Raw genomic sequence first — 17,099 nt, 5'->3', positions numbered from 1 at the left:
GTCATTTCCATTATAGAACTCCTAATTGTTTAATCTGATATCTACATATTTTGCATATCTTTTTCTTTTACAGTGTAGTGCAGTATAGAATGTGTGTGTTAATCTTGGTGCATACATGCAGGACAAGGAAGTGGCACAGAACTAAGGGGGTAGATGTGGCACTTGAGGAGTGCCACATGGAAGATCCTGTTGTAGAGTGCTCCCAGTGTTTAAAATCTCTCTGCAAATAAGAAAACCAGAACAGTAGTCAGAAGCTTTCTGCTTGCTGTGCTAGTCTTCTCTTTGTATAGTTTCCTCTGTGAAAGGAACATTCAAAATCAGAATTTACCATTTGTAGTCTGAAATAGCGCAGTCCGTTCTGCCACCTCAGTCCTCTGCTATTATAATGCCACATTATTCTCCAATATATAGTTAAGAACATGCAGAATTTCTATCCCAGTACCTACACATTTCCCCCCTCAAATTATTCCTATTATTTTTGACAGAACACCAGCCATTCTGTTATTGAAAAAGGAAGTAGGAGTCCTCTCTGGCCACCCAAAAAGGCTATAATGAGAGTCATGGGACTGGCATAAACTAAGGCCACATTTGATGGAGACTGTAGTAGGGAAAAATTGTTTGAATTTTTTAAAAGCTGGCTTTTCATTTTTGAATTTTCTTTGTTGAATGATTCATACCATGTTCTGGTATGAATGTTGTTTATTTAGAAAAAACCAACATGAATGAGGAAACTAGGAAAGCTGTATAATTTGGTATTAATACAAACTATTTATTTATTTATTAGTCCGATTTATACTGTCCTTCCCGCCGACTACTTAAAGAATAAAGTAACATTGGTAAAGGGGCATGATGACCCAGTTTTTCTGTTCCCCCCCAGTGGTAAGAGACTTTCAAGAATATACAGAACCTGGAGAAGACTTCCCAACTTCTCCACAGAGGAGAAATACTTCACTACAAGAAGACAAAGACGACAGTGTCATCTTACCACTGGGTGCTGATACGCTAACATGTAACTTAGGCATTCCTGTAGTAGTAGTTTGTACAAAGGTATGTTTCAGATGATTTTTGCATGTCCTTAAAGGATGAGGTTAATGGAGCTAAATTACTCACTTGTGTGTATTGATAATTATTCTCCATATTTTGCTATCTTCTCCATATCTTGGAGATAAATCTTGGATTTGCCTTAGGCTGTGGTCACATTGACCTCTTACCGCGACTTGCTCCTGCTGTCGGTTTATCCGCAACTTTTTTTATAGGATGAAAACTGGTTACATGTCCCTCTTGAATCGTGTGATGAGTCAGACAGCCGCACCGCCCAAATGGCCGTGTGGGAATTTTTGCATGCGCAAGGGATCATGTACATAACTGCACATGCGCATAATGGCAGTTACCGGGGGGGGGGGGGGGGGCGACCAAATCGCACTCATTGCAAGAGAGGAGTCCAGATAGAGGAAAGTGCGGAATCACCTGGAAAGTACTCATTTTCCCGGGTGTAGGAAAATGTGGGAGAGAACCGGGAGCATTGCGTGAGTGAGCCTGCTTTGGGGCGGGAGGCGGATTGGCCTGTCTGATCAGCGATTTTATATGCAAGAGGGAACAGCAGTGAATCCCGATCAAAACAACCATGTGACCGCATCCTTAGAGTTTGCTAGAGCCTGTTACAACTTAGACATGATGTCTTCTGCCTTGTATCCCAAAAAATAATGTTTTGTGCTTATATTTGTTAGTTTTAAATTGGTTATACTCAGGGGTCATTGGGGGGGGATGCGGGGGGACGCCATCCCCCCGGGTGAGGTGCGGGAGGGTGGGGCCTGGAGCTCCCTGCTGGTGCCCGCTGGAGGTCGCCCCCAGCTGTGGGGAGGACACACTTCCGGTGATGTCAGGGGGTGTGGCATATGCTAATGAGTTATGCTAATGAGTCCCCCTAGCTCTTTTTCTACGAAATGACCCCTGGTTATACTGTAAAATCTTAACATTGGTCAGGATCAAAAGAGCCACATGACTAGTTCTGTCTGTTCAAGGAGCCACTGTGCTTTGAGTTTGTCGAATATCAGCCTCCTGTATCACATGGCAAATCACTTTTGAAACTCATGGCACCCAAACAGTTTGTGGGGGGAATCATGCTGTTCAAAGGAGAATAAAACCAAATACCACTGGACCAGCTCATGTTCTTGGACATGCCTAAAATAGTTCTTTGAATCCTGTCTGTTAAAAGTACATTTTATGGAAGAAAAAAAGTGCCTCCAAGATATATTATCTAGATCTTATACATATCTGAAAGTCTGTTTATAGAATACAGTGATATAACACAAAGAGTATGTATTTTCTATCAAATTTAATCTCCTAAAGTTTAGTCTTGGACTGTGTATTTTTAGACTGGTCCAAACACTTACTTGGACTAGAATTACTGAACCTGGAAGTAGTTTTCCTTTAAAAGATGCCAGTGATGGAGATAACTTTTACAGTCCATAGACTGGGTTCTGATTGAAGGCAATCAGTGCCTGCTGGAGGAAGGCAAATTGTTATATGTGAGATACTCAAACAGCATCATTCTTGACTGAGAGAACAATGTTATTAAATATAAAACACTACCTACTGTTTTCAGAGAGTAAGAGTTTCTAGAATTGCTATTATGATATGCTGTGAAAATACGGTACTAATCAAAATGTCTCCCTTTACTTCTTTGCAGTGTGATGCCATTAGTCTTCTGGAAAAAGAACACGATTACAGAGATGAGCACTTTGACTTCATTCAGTCACATATCCGGCGGTTTTGTTTACAGTGTATCCTTTCAAAAATGTAAATGTGTATTTAGCATTTTGACCTGGATTCAGATAATCTGCATATCCTCCTAACTGGCTGGGTAGCTTTTATTTTGTCATTGTTTGCCCTCAGATTTTTATGTGATACCTGGCTAATGATGGGAGTCTAAACAAAAATAAAAGCTGCAAAGTAATAAAAGTTGCATGCTTATGCATTGGGATACAGAATTAAGTTATTTATTTATTTTTCCAATGTATACCCTGCCCTCCCCGCCAAGGCAGGCTCAGAGTGGCTTACATAAAAGTAAATACATAGATAATTAAATTACCATTAAAACATCTAAAAACAGTTCATTATAAAACAGTGCAGTATCATAAAGTGCTAGCAGTGTTGTTTTAATTTCATAGCGATGGCATTTTCATAGGAGTGCACTCAATAGATTATCTAGATGCTCAGCTCACTGATCTTTCCCAGATATTATTGGCAGGCACAGACTGTCAATAGCAAACCAAGGGCCAGGGCTCTATAAATTGTAGTTGTTGTTGATAATGGTGGCGGCTCCTTAATTGAAGGCCTAGTGGAAGAGTTCCGTCTTACAGGCCCTGCAGAACTGTAAAAGGCCTTACAGGGCCCTGATCTCTTCAGGGAGCTTATTCCACCAGTATGGAGCCACCACCAAAAAAGCCCTGGCCCTGGTTGCAGCCAGCCTGGCATCCTTGAGACCCTGACTGTAGTGCTTTCTGGGGTACATATGGGGAAAGGCCATCCTTCAGGTATGTCAGACCCTGGCCATAAAGGGCTTTAAAGGTGAGAACCAGCACCTTGAAACGAATTCAATATGTTATCGGCAGCCAGTGCAATGCATGCAGGACAGGCTGGATGTGCTCCCACATGGGGAGGCCCATCAGAAGCCTGGCTGCAGCATTTTGCACTAGCTGCAGCTTTTGGATTTGCAACAAGGGCAGCCCCATGTAGAGAGCGTTACAGTAGTCTAATCTCGAGGTGACCATTGCATGGATCACTATTGCCAAGTCGTTGCGGTCGAGGAAGGGAACCAACTGCCTAATCAGCTGGAGGTAATAAAAGGCTGGTTTGGCCGTGGCTGCTACCTGAGCATCCATTGTTAAGGAGGCATCCAAGAGCACTCCCAAACTCTGGCACTGGCACCAACGGTGCCCCATCGAAGGCCGGGAGTGGGATCCCTACCCATGGACTGTCCCAGCTCAGGCATAGGACCTTTGTGTTTGTTGAATTCAATTTCAGTTGACTCAGTCTAAGCCAACCAGCCAGAGCTTGTAATGCCCGGTCCAGATCTTCCGTTCTGGAGCCAGACTGACTGCCCAACAACAAATAGAGCTGGGTGTCATCTGCACACTGGTGACATCCCAGCCCACAACTCTGGGCAATCTGGGCAAGGGGGCGCATATAGTTAAGTGCACACAAGTGGGGTATGACTTTTAGGGTTTTTTTGGGAACTGCGGGTTCCTGTGCCTTATCACAAACTGCCTTTGAAATTACCCACCTTTTCAAAAAGCAGCTTGTCATGTGGCATAAAGACCTGCTGTTTGAGAAACACAAGTAAAAAGGAACTTGTATGTTTTCACTGTAATTGTTATGTTCGAAGTTAGTTTGACAATGTATATATAAGGCTGTTCAGTCGTTAAGAGTATTGAATTAGCAGTAGTATTTCTTCCAGGGAATTCAAGATGAGCTATAGGAGATCCGTGGACAGGTCGTATGAGCATACCATTGGGAACTGGGGAGGGATCACTCCGTTTTTTAGAAGGTTTGAGGGCTGATGTTTCACACCTGGTAACTTAATTGCATGCGGAAAAACACTAATCTCCAACATAGGTTGTACTTTCTGTTTCACCATAGGTGCAAATGGCAACATGCATACTTCCCCCCCCCCCAACAAGGAAATGATATACATGTAGTAAACCTGTCATGTGTGAACCGTAACTTGTTTTATTAGAAATTGCTGTTTATAAAATAAAAGTGCTCTGCTGTTTGAGGCATTTGAACTAACTTGCTTTCCCCATAGAAGATTTAGGTCAAAATTTGCGGCTATTTTCCTTTTTGGGGAAGAATTTTAACCTGCTTGATAAAATAATGGGAAAATGGGTATAATTGCAAATGTAAGACAGTGAATTTCCATATTTTGGGGGGAGTTGCATGTTACAAAAATATTAAAACCCATTCTTGAGTTCTGACTGCCAGTTCTAAGTGAATGGACATTTTGCATTTTCTTTGACAAATAATTCAGATGGTGCAGCACTTATTTACACTTCAGTAAAGGAAAATAAGAATATTGATTTTGTGTATAAATATATTGTCCAGAAATTATATGGATTTCTTTTCAACAAACCTGCTGTTGTTGTGGAAAAAGATGCAGTATTTATGTAAGTTAGCCTTCTTTATAAATGTTTTGCATTATAAATATGTCCCGGTTTTTTCCATTTGTTTTCCTTGTATCTTAAGCGTTCCCATGAGTATGATAGTGTTTAATGTTTAAGCACATTGTGTGTACTTCACTTTACATAACTCACAACATAGCTTTTAGCAATTTTACGTTGATGGGTTGATAACCTGATCATTAAAAAAATTAAAAAGACTTTCCCTGCCTTAAACAGTGGACATATTTTTGTGCAAGATGAGACTGGGTGGAAAGTGAACCATATCTTGAACAAGGAGAAACTGAAGATGAATGAGGATGAATGACTGTATATTTTTTGCCTTCAGTCCTGCAGGATGGGACAATGAAAAGAAGATAGGAATATTACATGAGAACTTTCAGACTTTAAAAGCAGGAGACAGTTTTGAAGATATCATAACAAAGCCACCTGTTAGAAAGGTAAATTTGCTTTTACTGTTTGCTTAGAAGAAATTTCTCATGGTAACATCGGGTTCTAGCATACTGCCTTGGTTGCAAGCGCAGGAAATTTAGTGAAACTACAGCAAAGCATCCTCTACTTGTGCTGGTATAGCTGTAGAGGCTCTTGGGGTGGGGGCATCATTAAGTATATTTGAAAGTAAATTCCAAAGTTCTGTGGGGTCGCCATAAGGGGGCTGCGACTTGATGGCACTTTATACCACCATGTGAGCACTGACCTATAACCCTAATACATTTTAAACAAAGTGTATAAATCCCCTTTAATACATAAGTACAGCAAAATAATCATAACATAAAACTCATATTAGCAATCTGAAGATAAAAGACTAAACACATTTTGACAAAGATGTCTTCATCAGTGGTGAACTGCAAAAATTATTTTGAAAAGATACAGCTGATTCATATGTTGAAAATTAATGTATTAGACATACAAGCTATTGTAGACAATATGCCCATAATAAAACATGAAGGATACAAATTTTACTTCTCTTGTTGATCCAAACATGTGTTATGTGGAAGAAGCAACAACCATGTTGCCAATGTAGCACCATAACATGGAGCACTAGCAGCTCACTGATTATTGATCAGCTCCTTTCAGAGGACCATTACTTCTGTATCAGGAACAGCTGTTGCTAGGTGCATTTTAGCATTGCTGTAAGAATCTATTACTTTGCACAGAGTTGCATAGAGACGATGGATCAGATGGGGACATATCATGGATGGACTTACCTAAAGGAATCTCAGTACTGGCACAAATCTCAGTACTGGCATTAAACCGTAGACACTTAATTCAAAGGAATTTGTTAGCACTAGGTTGCCACTTTCAGACCCTTATGTGCCCTGGATGGAGTGCTATAACAGAATCAACAGTGTGCTATCACAGTTTACACACATCTTTCAAACCGGGAAGCCTCATGATAGTCTTCAGCTTTCACTTGGAATAGTATAAACTAATCACTAGGAATTGAGGTTTTAGGAAGAATGAAATTATTGAAATCTTGGGTGTTGTAAACAAGGAGATGTGTGAGGTTTTCTGTTTCTGACAGCACTTAATACACACAGTCATATATACGACAGAAGTAATATATAATATTTATGCCCAGTGTTGTATTTCCGGCTGTGGCCTGCCAGATTCTTCCAGGTAGCCCACAAGCAGGACATGAAGATATGGTGCTAGGTCCCCTGCCTCTTAGAGAGTGCCATTCTAAGCAGCATCACTGCCATCATTGTCATCTATTTGTTCTGGGGAAAACAGAAGGATTTCGCTTTTTAAAAAAAAATATTTTGTTGGACTCTTTCTTTTAAATGCTTTTGTTTTTCTTACTGCAGTTTGTACATGAGAAAGAAATAGTAGCAGAAGATGACCAGGTATTTCTTATGAAGCAGCAGGTAATGATCAGTTCTGTATTTCATTAAAATGGTCTCGAGTTAAATTAGATTTTTGGAATGTACTGTCAACTTTGTGTCAAAATTCTTAGCATGTGTACTTTGTTTTGCAGTCTTTGTTAGCAAAACAACCACCTACTGCAGCTGGAAGACCAGTGGTTAGTATTAAATATTAAGCCTTAAGTACTATATTTAGTTTTGTGTGAATGGGTCAAAGTTGGTTTTGGGAGGATTGAAGGCAGGTCTGGGTTTGCTTTTTTGTAATGTGTGAAATGGCCATGATCAACAGATTACATTTTGATAATGCTGTATGTTTACAAATAGGGATGGGTATGAACCTAAAAAACCTGGTTCAGGGTGGACCCCAAATGGACTCTGAATTGAACTAAGCCAAAAGGCCCCCACCTGAACAGAACTGGTCTAGCGAGTTTGATTCTCCCTTTCTCCTGGCCACAACTTGCTGCAGCTGGGAGAAGGGGGGAATCACCTGAGAAGGGTTAAATGGCTAGCAGCCATTCGCACTTCGAAGCGGGGGAAAGTGAAACTGACTGTTGAAGTGGATTGCAGCCATTTAAACCTAACAGCTCAGCAGTGGACCAAAAAAATCGATTTGGGGGCTCCAAATTGGCCCAAGTTCATGCCCAAGTTGGTACCGAATTTTGGCTGGTGAGCTGGTTTGTGCCCATCCCTATTTACAAATACTAAAAATGAAAATAAAACACTAACTTGTTTCTAGTTAACTGATGTGAAATTATTGCCGCTTTTGTTGGGAAGGGGGAAAGTAGCATGGAATTAATTGACAAGTCGGTCCTACAAAGAATAAGTTTAGAAGTGGGCCCTAGCTCTGACTATGATCTTCACCAGTAACATTGACTTTAAACAAAAAATAGATCTTTTAATTTCAAGACTTCTCACCATAAGTATATCATGTAACTTTTAAGTATGATTTTTTTTCTGTTTGAGAGGAATAGTATTTAACTTCAGTACTTTGTTGTTTTCAAATTCCACACAGGATACCTCACCAAGAGTTCCTGGAGGATCCCCAAGGACACCAAACAGATCAGTAACCTCCAACGTTACCAGTGTTACACCCATCCCTGCGGGATCCAAAAAAATTGATCCTAGTATGAAAGGTAAAACATTATGGGCACACAGAGCCCTGATACTCAGCAGTAAACGTAGCTCTTACAACTCCTACTCTAAAATGTTCTTTCTGGCTGGCACATAACTTGCTAACTGTCTAAATTTCAGACTAAAGAGAGCAATCCAAGGCAGGTCAACTCAGAATCTATTCAGTGGGGCTTACTTCCAGGAAAGTGGTCTTAGGATTGCAGTGTAAGAGAAGCAATTGCTTATGTTTCAGTCAGATGAGAGCTGCCATAATTTTGACATTATGAAACAGAATCTGTTTCCCAGTTCGTGAAGTAGATGAAATACAGTGATTGTCATTTGTGAAAATGTCCCTCGTATATGGGGAGAAATCATTTGATGCATTAATTAACCATCAATATGTAGTCTGTCAGGGCGGAAAGACATTTTTGTTCTAAAGCACTGGATTTATCCTTTTTGGTTTGTTGCATGCTTGCCATGTACATTCCACCAGTAAGAGAGAAAATAACACATCTGTTTACTACTTTTTAGCTGGAGCTACAAGTGAAGGAGTCCTGGCAAACTTCTTCAACAGTTTGCTGAGTAAGAAAACTGGCTCCCCAGGGGGACCAGGTGGTGGTGTTGGTAGTCCTGGAGGAGTAGGGGGCACTGGAGGTGGTGGTGGCAGCAACTTGCCACCATCAGCAAAAAAGTCAGGTAAGAGCATTTTTGTTGATACTAAATAGAGAAAACCAGGGATAATTTATAATCAGCTGTGGTTTTGTTTTGAGCAAGTCATCTTACATTTTTGAATATAAGGGAGCAAAAATGTTTCTTTGAAGGTTAGTTACTATTTAGCTATTGTAGTCTTTGTTGTTCTGATCTCATTGTTAAACCTTAGCACTTGGAAGAGCCCCAGGGCTCAAGTCCACAGCTTACTGAGCTTGCTGGATTACATGCTACTTTGTGTATTTCACATTGCTGTGCATGAAATTGTCCGAATACCAGAAAAGAGGGTTGGTGTGTCCACCCTTTGACGGTATCAGCTTCTGGAATGGGAAAGGTGAGAATTGGATCCAGTTACTCCTTTCTCTAAGCATGTGATTGGTGCTGTCTAAGCAATTGGGGATATACATAAGAGCATGATCCAGCATGAACTACTAAGTAAAATTTCTGAGAGCCAGCTGTGTGGCTTCTGAACAGTACACACACACGCGGTGCTCCTGTGGCCCAAAGGGATTGCTGGATCAGGATACAGTCTGATGTAAACTGCACTGTATTTAAAACACCTGACAGCAAAAGCCTATGGCACATAAGGATTGTTGTTTCAGGATAGAGCCTGATATAAACCGCACTGTATCTAAAGTATCTGACAGTAGAGCCTCTGGCCATTGACCCCATCTCTTCTTCCCCTCCAATTAGACATTTAACAAAGTTTGAGTTGGGCATTTTTAAAAGCATACAATTTCACATCAGTTTGGACCATTGTCAGATCCAAAGGGGAGGAGTGGTGGGTTCTAAGGAGCCTTGAGAGAAGAAATGTTCCTTCAGTTAGCTTTCTCCCTCTGACCAAATGACAGAGGCTCAGAATGGGAAACTCAGAAGAACTGGAGCTGGAAGCCACACTCTTGCTGGAATGATGTTGCCGTCTTGGCTGGGAGAGCGAAGGAATGAAAGACTGTCCCTCCACCGCAGCACATATGTGGCTTTGGGAAATGTTCAAACTCTGGATGAAGTTGTGGCAGAGACCGACTGCAAGGCACAGCAGAGGGAGAGAGCAGCAATTATGAAGTACTGCCTGGCTTCAGTTAAAGTCTGGCTCTGCCACTAGTTGGAACATCAGACATTTCATGTGTTTACTAGCAATAATGCTTAACTGTATTGGTGTTGTGTGCACTATGCAAAATATAATATTCGACCTAAATAGATAATGTGTGGTTGTATATATAGGGTGGGTTCTGACACTGCGTATGCCAAAGCACATATGTTACAGATGTATGGGAAAGGGAGCTTTTCTTCCAGCAGCAGCCCTTTGCTTGATTGCAATACTTGAGTTGCAGACTTAAGTATCAGGGACACTTCCTTGTGGAATTTGTCCCAAGACATTTAGATGCATTATTTTTGCACCTGAATGATGCAAAAGATTAGAGCTTTTATGCTAGTAAGGACAAAGAAGCTACACATTGCCTTAGCAGATGTGTTTTTCCTAGTTTGCTGTGTCAGCTCAAATTCAGGTATGTCAGGCATCTGTACAGAAGAATCAGTGGACGTGGGGAATATTCTCGCCCACGCCCTACTTGGAAAGCCACCCCCTTCCAGTCTGAGCTGATCTAAAGAGAGAAGAAGCTTAAACTAGTTGGTGTGTGGAGATGAGGAGTAGCAGGGCGCATGGGGAGGGGGTTGTCTGTGTCCTTAACTTGCACATATACCGCCCTTTGATTCAGCATCTGCATCAGTATTTCAGGACAAGCAAGGGATAAGAAACTTTATGTAATCAGTTCTTAAGGCAGTGCTGCAGGTTGTGAGACAAGTGCTAGGAGTCTAGCATTCAAGAATGTGCCGCCCAAGAATGCACCTGGGAAATTGCTTCCTTTGAAAAAGTGCTGGGGGTGGGGGTAAGCTTTCCAGATGGAAAAATTTTGCTGTTGGTCTACATTCGAGCAAGTGAGCCTTCCATGTGCATTCTCTGTCCTGCAAGAGGACCTCTCCACCTCTGAAGACACAGAAGCTATCTATATCGTTAGCCTTAGAATGGTGTGTATTTATAAGACTATGTTGATAATAGTGTTGTACTCAGATATAGTGCATACTATTGTAAACAGGAGAATATGGTATGTTAACTGGCAACCAGATCTATGGATAGCAGTGTTTCTGTCTTTCCCTGTCTCCCAGAACAATCCTGAGCAGGTCTGCGCAAATCCTACTTGGGTATGTTCAGTGGGCTTACTTGCAGGAAAGAATCCTTAGGATTGTGCTATTAATCACACTTCAAACATGTTTCAGAAGCTGCCATTTTGAATCTGACATTTTTATGTTGTGTCTTATGGAGAATGCAAGTGCATAGCTTGTACTTAATAGTGAATCTTACATATACAATTTGTAGATGCCTATTTACTGTTTGAACAAATGTTATTTATGTGAAGGAATTAGCATGAAAAATGCACAGCTCATAGAAAAGTTTGGCTAATTTTTTTTCTTTGTGTTCTTTTTATGTAGGCCAGAAGCCTGTCTTAACAGATGTTCAAGCTGAACTGGACAGAATGTCACGAAAACCAGATCTGGCCTCTCCAACATCACCTACATCCCCTACAGAAGGTGAAGCATCTTGAAGACACCAAATATAGCCATGTATTCGGGTTTTTTGGATAATTTAAACTTGCCTCTGCCTCTTCCTTCAGTGACTGGGACTAGGGAGCTGAAACACATTCAGAGAAGGACAAGCAGCTGATGTCTTTGTGTTGCCCAACTTTGTAAAAGGGAACTGAACAAATGGAAAATTATATCACACAATGTAAGACTGCTGTTCACAGTATAATGTGGCATACTGGAGTATCTAATGCCTGGATTTTGTTTAAAAGTCACTGTAATTCTGTAAATTGAAAATGTCCACTTAATCATTTGTAATGCAGAAAGCTGCTTAAAGAGTTGGAAAGCTGATATGCAACACGGGCGGGCACTTAATTTATATCCCAACCTTTTTAGTTTGATGCCATTTTACAAATTAACCTCAAGGGGGAGGGTTTGCTAGTTTTGTTGGAAAGCAATCAATCAATTGTTGTTCTTTTGTGCACCATCAATAAACTAACTCAAAATAAAACTTCATCCCTCCTTTGGAATATGACTGCAAACTATCCTGAACTCATTTGAAGTTTAAACTGCATCATTGTTTGGACCAGATCATGGGAACAGTTTGTTACATATCCGAGGGTCCCCCAGTTGAGTCTCAGAACTTTTTAAATTTATGAGCTTAAATGGAATAAATGTGGGACACCAAAAAGGTGTTTGGGAAATTAGAAGGGGGATTCTTGAAAGGGAAATGTGTAAGGGGAAACTCCGGAGCATTATATGTCCTTTGTTGAATGTGGCTATATGAAGGAAAAATTGTCCTCAAGAGTCTACAGGATAATGGTCGTAAAATAAGTTTCTTTATATATAGACCAGCCTTATTCATATTCTACTGTTCAGTGGATAGATACAGCATCTGTAATCCCTTAATAAATAATTTATTCACGCCATAATAGCTCTAAATAGATTTTCAGTGCATTTTCTTAAAGTATATATAATGTTTTGCCTCTAACACAGACAGCGTTGGTTTCACTCATGCTTTTTTAATACGTTTCTTCTGGGCCAGTTCTGCAAATCTGCCAATCCTAGAAAACAGTATTAACTATTTCTTGGCTAATTATGTCTTGTAGGCATATATGTATGTGAACAACTGTACATTCATTTAGGCAAAATTGTTTGCATTCCGTGTAGTGACTTATACAGGACCTTATGCCTTTTATGATGAGAAGTTTTGAACAGGAAGACATTGGTGTTTTTCTTGGATGAGTGCTTTTAACTGAATTTCATAAATAAAGGTTATGGGGTTTGGGTTCTTTACTACAGCAAAATATACATCAGGTATTTTAGGGAACTCCACAAATCTTGTGTGTCACTAGTGAATTCTTTTTCCCCTTTTTGAACAACTGACATGTTGCCGTGTGACTTTGTTTTTTGAAACTTGTGTTTCTTTATATCTTGGCAAACATATCTGATTCTGAAAAATGTATAGGTATGCTATGTAGTGAAAAGTGCCACCAGGTTGCAGCTGACATATGGCTACCACGTAGGATTTTCAAGGCCACAAACGTTCAGAGGTGGTTTGCCATTGTCTGCATCTGCATAGCAACCCTGTACTTCCTTGCTAGTCTCCCATCCAAGTATTAACGAGGACCACTCTGCTGAGCTTCCAAGATCCAAGTAGGGATGGGCATGAACTTCATGGCAGGTCAACCAGCATGAACTTTCAAACTGTTCCTGGCGGTGGTTGTCAGTTCGTGAATGGATACATTTCCAGAGACAGTCTCTGCTCAATCAAAATGTTTACCAAACTTAAAAGCAACAGAGGGGGGTGAATTCTCCAGCCTTAGAAACACTCTGGTCAGTTTCAAACTAGTCATATCAGTTTCAAGAGTCTCCCCCCTTTGCCAGGTTTCCTGTGTTCCCTTCCCATTTCCTTCTACAGAGCTTGCAAAATCCCCCCCCCCCCCGAAGCTTGCATTTGTTGTGACTCTGCACTTTGAGAGCAGTCCTTTTAAATGTGCAATGCCAGTGACACTGGGTTCTGCTGGACATTCTGCACATGTAACTGCAGGGATTCTCTGGTTTGACATTAGTCTTCCTTTTGCTTGCACAGCCACAATGGCACTGGGTTCTGCTGGGCACAAATATATTGCACTGGTTCTGCTGGGCTTGTACCCCCCCCCTCTCAGAGTGTGATTCTGTGCTTCACATCAGCCCTGTTGGCCTGGCATTGCCACAATGGCACTAGGTTCTGCTGAGGGCTGTACTAAAAGGAGTTAAAGGATTGCCCATTAGAAACAATGGGAGAGGATTGAAGACCCATTAGAGATAATGGGAGACATGAATGCTAACTGACTTGCATGGGCTCCATTTAAATACATTACAGCACAAAATACTTGCAATAAAAAAGCAGAGTGAAATTTCAATAAATGTTTCTGGACCCAGATAAACTGCTGTGGGACTGGAATACCAGGCCCCAGGGCAGAATGATGGTATCCATAAATAGAATGAGTGCTCTGGGACTGGAATGGCAGCCCCTTGGAGCGACGGAAGTGTTCTGGGAGTGGAATGACAGCCCCTAGAGAGGAATCATGGCCCCTGGGAGAGGCAGAAGTGTACTCAAGTTGGAATGACAGCCCCGAGAGTGGACTGATGGTCTGTAGGTTGTAGCAGAAGTGTTCTGGGACTGGAATGACAGCCCAAAAGTGGATTGATGGTCTGTGGGTTGTAGCAGAAGTGTTCTGAGACTAGAATGACAGCCCTCAAAGGGGATTGATGATGTCATTCCAGTCCCAGAACTCTTCTGCTCCTCCCAGGGGCTGTCATTCCAGTCTGGGGGTAGTAATTCCTGTCTCAGAAGACTTCTACTGCTCCCGGTGGCTGTTATTCCACTCTGGGGCCTGTCATTCCAATCCCAGAACACTTCTCCCAGCGACTGTCATTCCCCTCTGTAACCTATCATTCCTGTTCCAAAACAGTTCTGCTACTCCCAGTGGCTGTCATTACACTCTGGGGGCTATCATTCCAGCCCAAGAAGACTGCTGCTACTTCCAGGGGCTGTCATTCCAGTCCCAGAGCACGAATTCTATTCCAGGAGACTGTCATTCCACTTTGGGGCCTGTTATTCCAGTCCCAGAGCAGTTCATCTGGGCCCAGAGACATTAACTGAAAATCCATTCCACATTTTCATTGCAACTATTTTATGTTGTAATGTATTTCAGTGGAGCCCATGCAAGTCAATTTGGCATTTCTGGCTTCCATTATCTTCAGTGGGCCTTCATGCCTCTCCCACTGTGTCCAATGGGCAAACCTGTCATTCCTTTTAGTAAGTCCCTTCTGTTGGGCTTGCAATCCCCCCCTTCTTGGAGTGTGATTCTGTGCTTCACATCAGTCGTTGAGCTGGCTTTGCCACAATGGCACTGGGTTCTGCTGGGTATTGCACTGGTTCTGCTGCTGGTTTGACATTAGTCCTCTTTTGCTTGCACTGCCACAATGGCACTAGGTTCTGCTGGGCTTGCAACCCACCCACCCCCCAACCGTGATTCTGTGCTAGATATCATTCCTGTTGAGCTGACATTGCCACAATGGCACTAGGTTCTGCTGAGCACTAGTACTGCTGGGCTTGCAAAAATGCCCCCCACCTTCAGTTTTTGTTGTAGAGTTTCTCAGGGACTTTGATTCTGTTCTGCTGGGTTTCTGTTGCCCTTGCTTTTTTTTGCTTTTTTTCTCCCTCCATTATTTCCAATGGAGGATGGTGGTACCTTCTTTGGGGGGCTGTAACTTGGATCCTGTAAATCCAGTCCTCACCAAACTTGGAGAGTGGGTAGCGAAGTGTTGGCCAGAGATCCCCTACAAGCTTGGTGTCTCTAACATGCCATGGGACCGTTCTACCATGTCATGAACCAAACCAGTTCATTTCATGTCTAAAAGTTTGTGATGGTTTATGGTTTGCAAACTGGGCATGCCACGAACCAAACCGCATTTTACTGGTTCATGCCCATCCCTACTGACAAGACTGGGCTGTTGAGGTCAGGGCAAAGTGGTGCTGTAGTATACTTGAAATGTTGCTTTAAAAACTTTCACTACAGATAGACTTCCCTGCAGTGAAGAATTGCTGTGTTCTCAGACCAACATAGTGCTTGAAAAATTAATCATCTGCTTCAGGCCTTTTAAAAGTAATTGATCATTGCTAAATTCGCAAAAAAAAAACCTCAAATGTTACTTTTTGGGAGATTTTATAACTACATGACAGAGAAGAAGGCTGAAATAATGTTTTAAAAATATTTACAACCTTAAAAATTCCTGAGCACATGCATAACCTGACTGGAAGCAACTTTAGAGAAGATGGATCCGATAGAGATTTGTTTCTAATCAAATGCATGACACAAATTGTACCTTTGAACAGATTACTACTTTGTAAACACAGAATGAACATTTTGATGTGCATTTAAGGTGTGCATGAGTATATACTGTGGATATGGTAAGTAATATGTATCTATTACCTTCATTCCAGTTATAATTCACCTCACAGGTAATTTAACAAACTGTTGGTGTTTAAAACCATGCATTGTGGAACAGGCCTGCTCTGGCCTGCTGGCCCTGTTCCACCGTGCCCTCAAGATTTTCACAACAGCTGGAGAGGCTTTTTCTCTCTTCGGTAACCTGCTTCTACCACCTGACCTCTGTAGGAATCGCCTGCTTGGAAGGTCAGGACTCCCAGCTTCCCTTCCAAGCTCTGAGGCCTTGCCTTATTGTCTCCCTCTGCCTAGCATCTGGTCATCATGGGGACAATTTACTGCCTTATGCACTCTTGGAAGAACAGCCACTTGTCAACTGCCTGCTTTCTCCCTGGTGTCCCTTTTAAAATAGTGTGTCCAGGACGGTGGAGGTCTATGTCATACAGAGGACCACTATCAGCATCAAAAGTGATATTTATTCAAAAGGAATAGGTAAAATGCAATCCTCTGTCCCTCTCTCTATATACATGCCCTTTCAGATGTTAAAATATATGGAACGGGCTCCTTCGCTTAGGATGTTATAGATCTCTGCAGTTCCATTATTCTGAAGCTTCCTTCAGCTTTCCAGGATAGCACATGGTTCAATGGCTGCCTCCTCCAGACCCCTCAGTTAAGAGTTCTGTCTGCTCTGATGGACCTGGTACAAAAGAGAGGCCTTCCTCCTCACTCCCCTGAGTTTTATCTTCTCCCTTTCCCCTCCCACTGACCCAGTCAGGCCAGGTCAAGAAAGCTTTTCCTGACATCTTCAGAAATTTCCTTCCTGAAGCTTCTCTAGTATTTAATTTCTCCATATCTTTGTTCCCTGCTTGAAGGGGGGGGGGACTGGACCCTCCTATTGTCTAACTAGACCGATTAGCATTTCTTAAGAGGTAGCTGAGAACGACCATTGGTACTTACCCGTGAAGGGTCCTTCTCCTCTGAGGCTTGGAGGACATCTTGTGGGTGATTCCCATCCTTCTCTAGGGAGGCAGGACTAAGTTGAAACTTCTTCCTGTTTCCTTTGGAGGGAGTCACCCTAGCTCAGTTCGGTGCTCCGCAAGCAGTAAGCTACATAAAAACTACACTTAGCAGAAATACAGTTAACAAGAACAGGAAGAATACCATAGAATTACGTAACTCAACAGGAAAGCAACCGAATCCATAAGAATAACATCTGTGTTCGGCTC

General features: G+C 41.8%; 1 protein-coding gene across 1 annotated transcript in view; it reads left to right on the top strand.

Annotated features, from left to right (window-relative positions):
* The window catches only part of DYNC1LI1 (dynein, cytoplasmic 1, light intermediate chain 1), a 35,881-nt gene extending 23,933 nt beyond the window's left edge, over nt 1-11,948 (top strand). Inside the window, exons 5-13 of the mRNA XM_015418397.1 lie at nt 878-1,047; nt 2,690-2,783; nt 5,030-5,165; nt 5,506-5,617; nt 6,986-7,045; nt 7,156-7,200; nt 8,055-8,175; nt 8,684-8,848; nt 11,348-11,948. Coding sequence (XP_015273883.1) covers nt 878-1,047; nt 2,690-2,783; nt 5,030-5,165; nt 5,506-5,617; nt 6,986-7,045; nt 7,156-7,200; nt 8,055-8,175; nt 8,684-8,848; nt 11,348-11,460 — 1,016 coding nt within the window. The 3' untranslated portion in view covers nt 11,461-11,948. The remainder of the gene's footprint in view (nt 1-877; nt 1,048-2,689; nt 2,784-5,029; nt 5,166-5,505; nt 5,618-6,985; nt 7,046-7,155; nt 7,201-8,054; nt 8,176-8,683; nt 8,849-11,347) is intronic.
* Nucleotides 11,949-17,099: the final 5,151 nt, after the last annotated feature.

The sequence above is a fragment of the Gekko japonicus genome, unplaced genomic scaffold (genome assembly GCF_001447785.1).
Source record: "Gekko japonicus isolate JY-2015 unplaced genomic scaffold, Gekko_japonicus_V1.1 scaffold106, whole genome shotgun sequence".
NCBI classification, from domain to species: Eukaryota; Metazoa; Chordata; class Lepidosauria; order Squamata; family Gekkonidae; genus Gekko; species Gekko japonicus.
The sequence above is the reverse complement of the archived record's forward strand: the minus strand, read 5'-3'. Positions and strand labels throughout refer to the sequence as shown.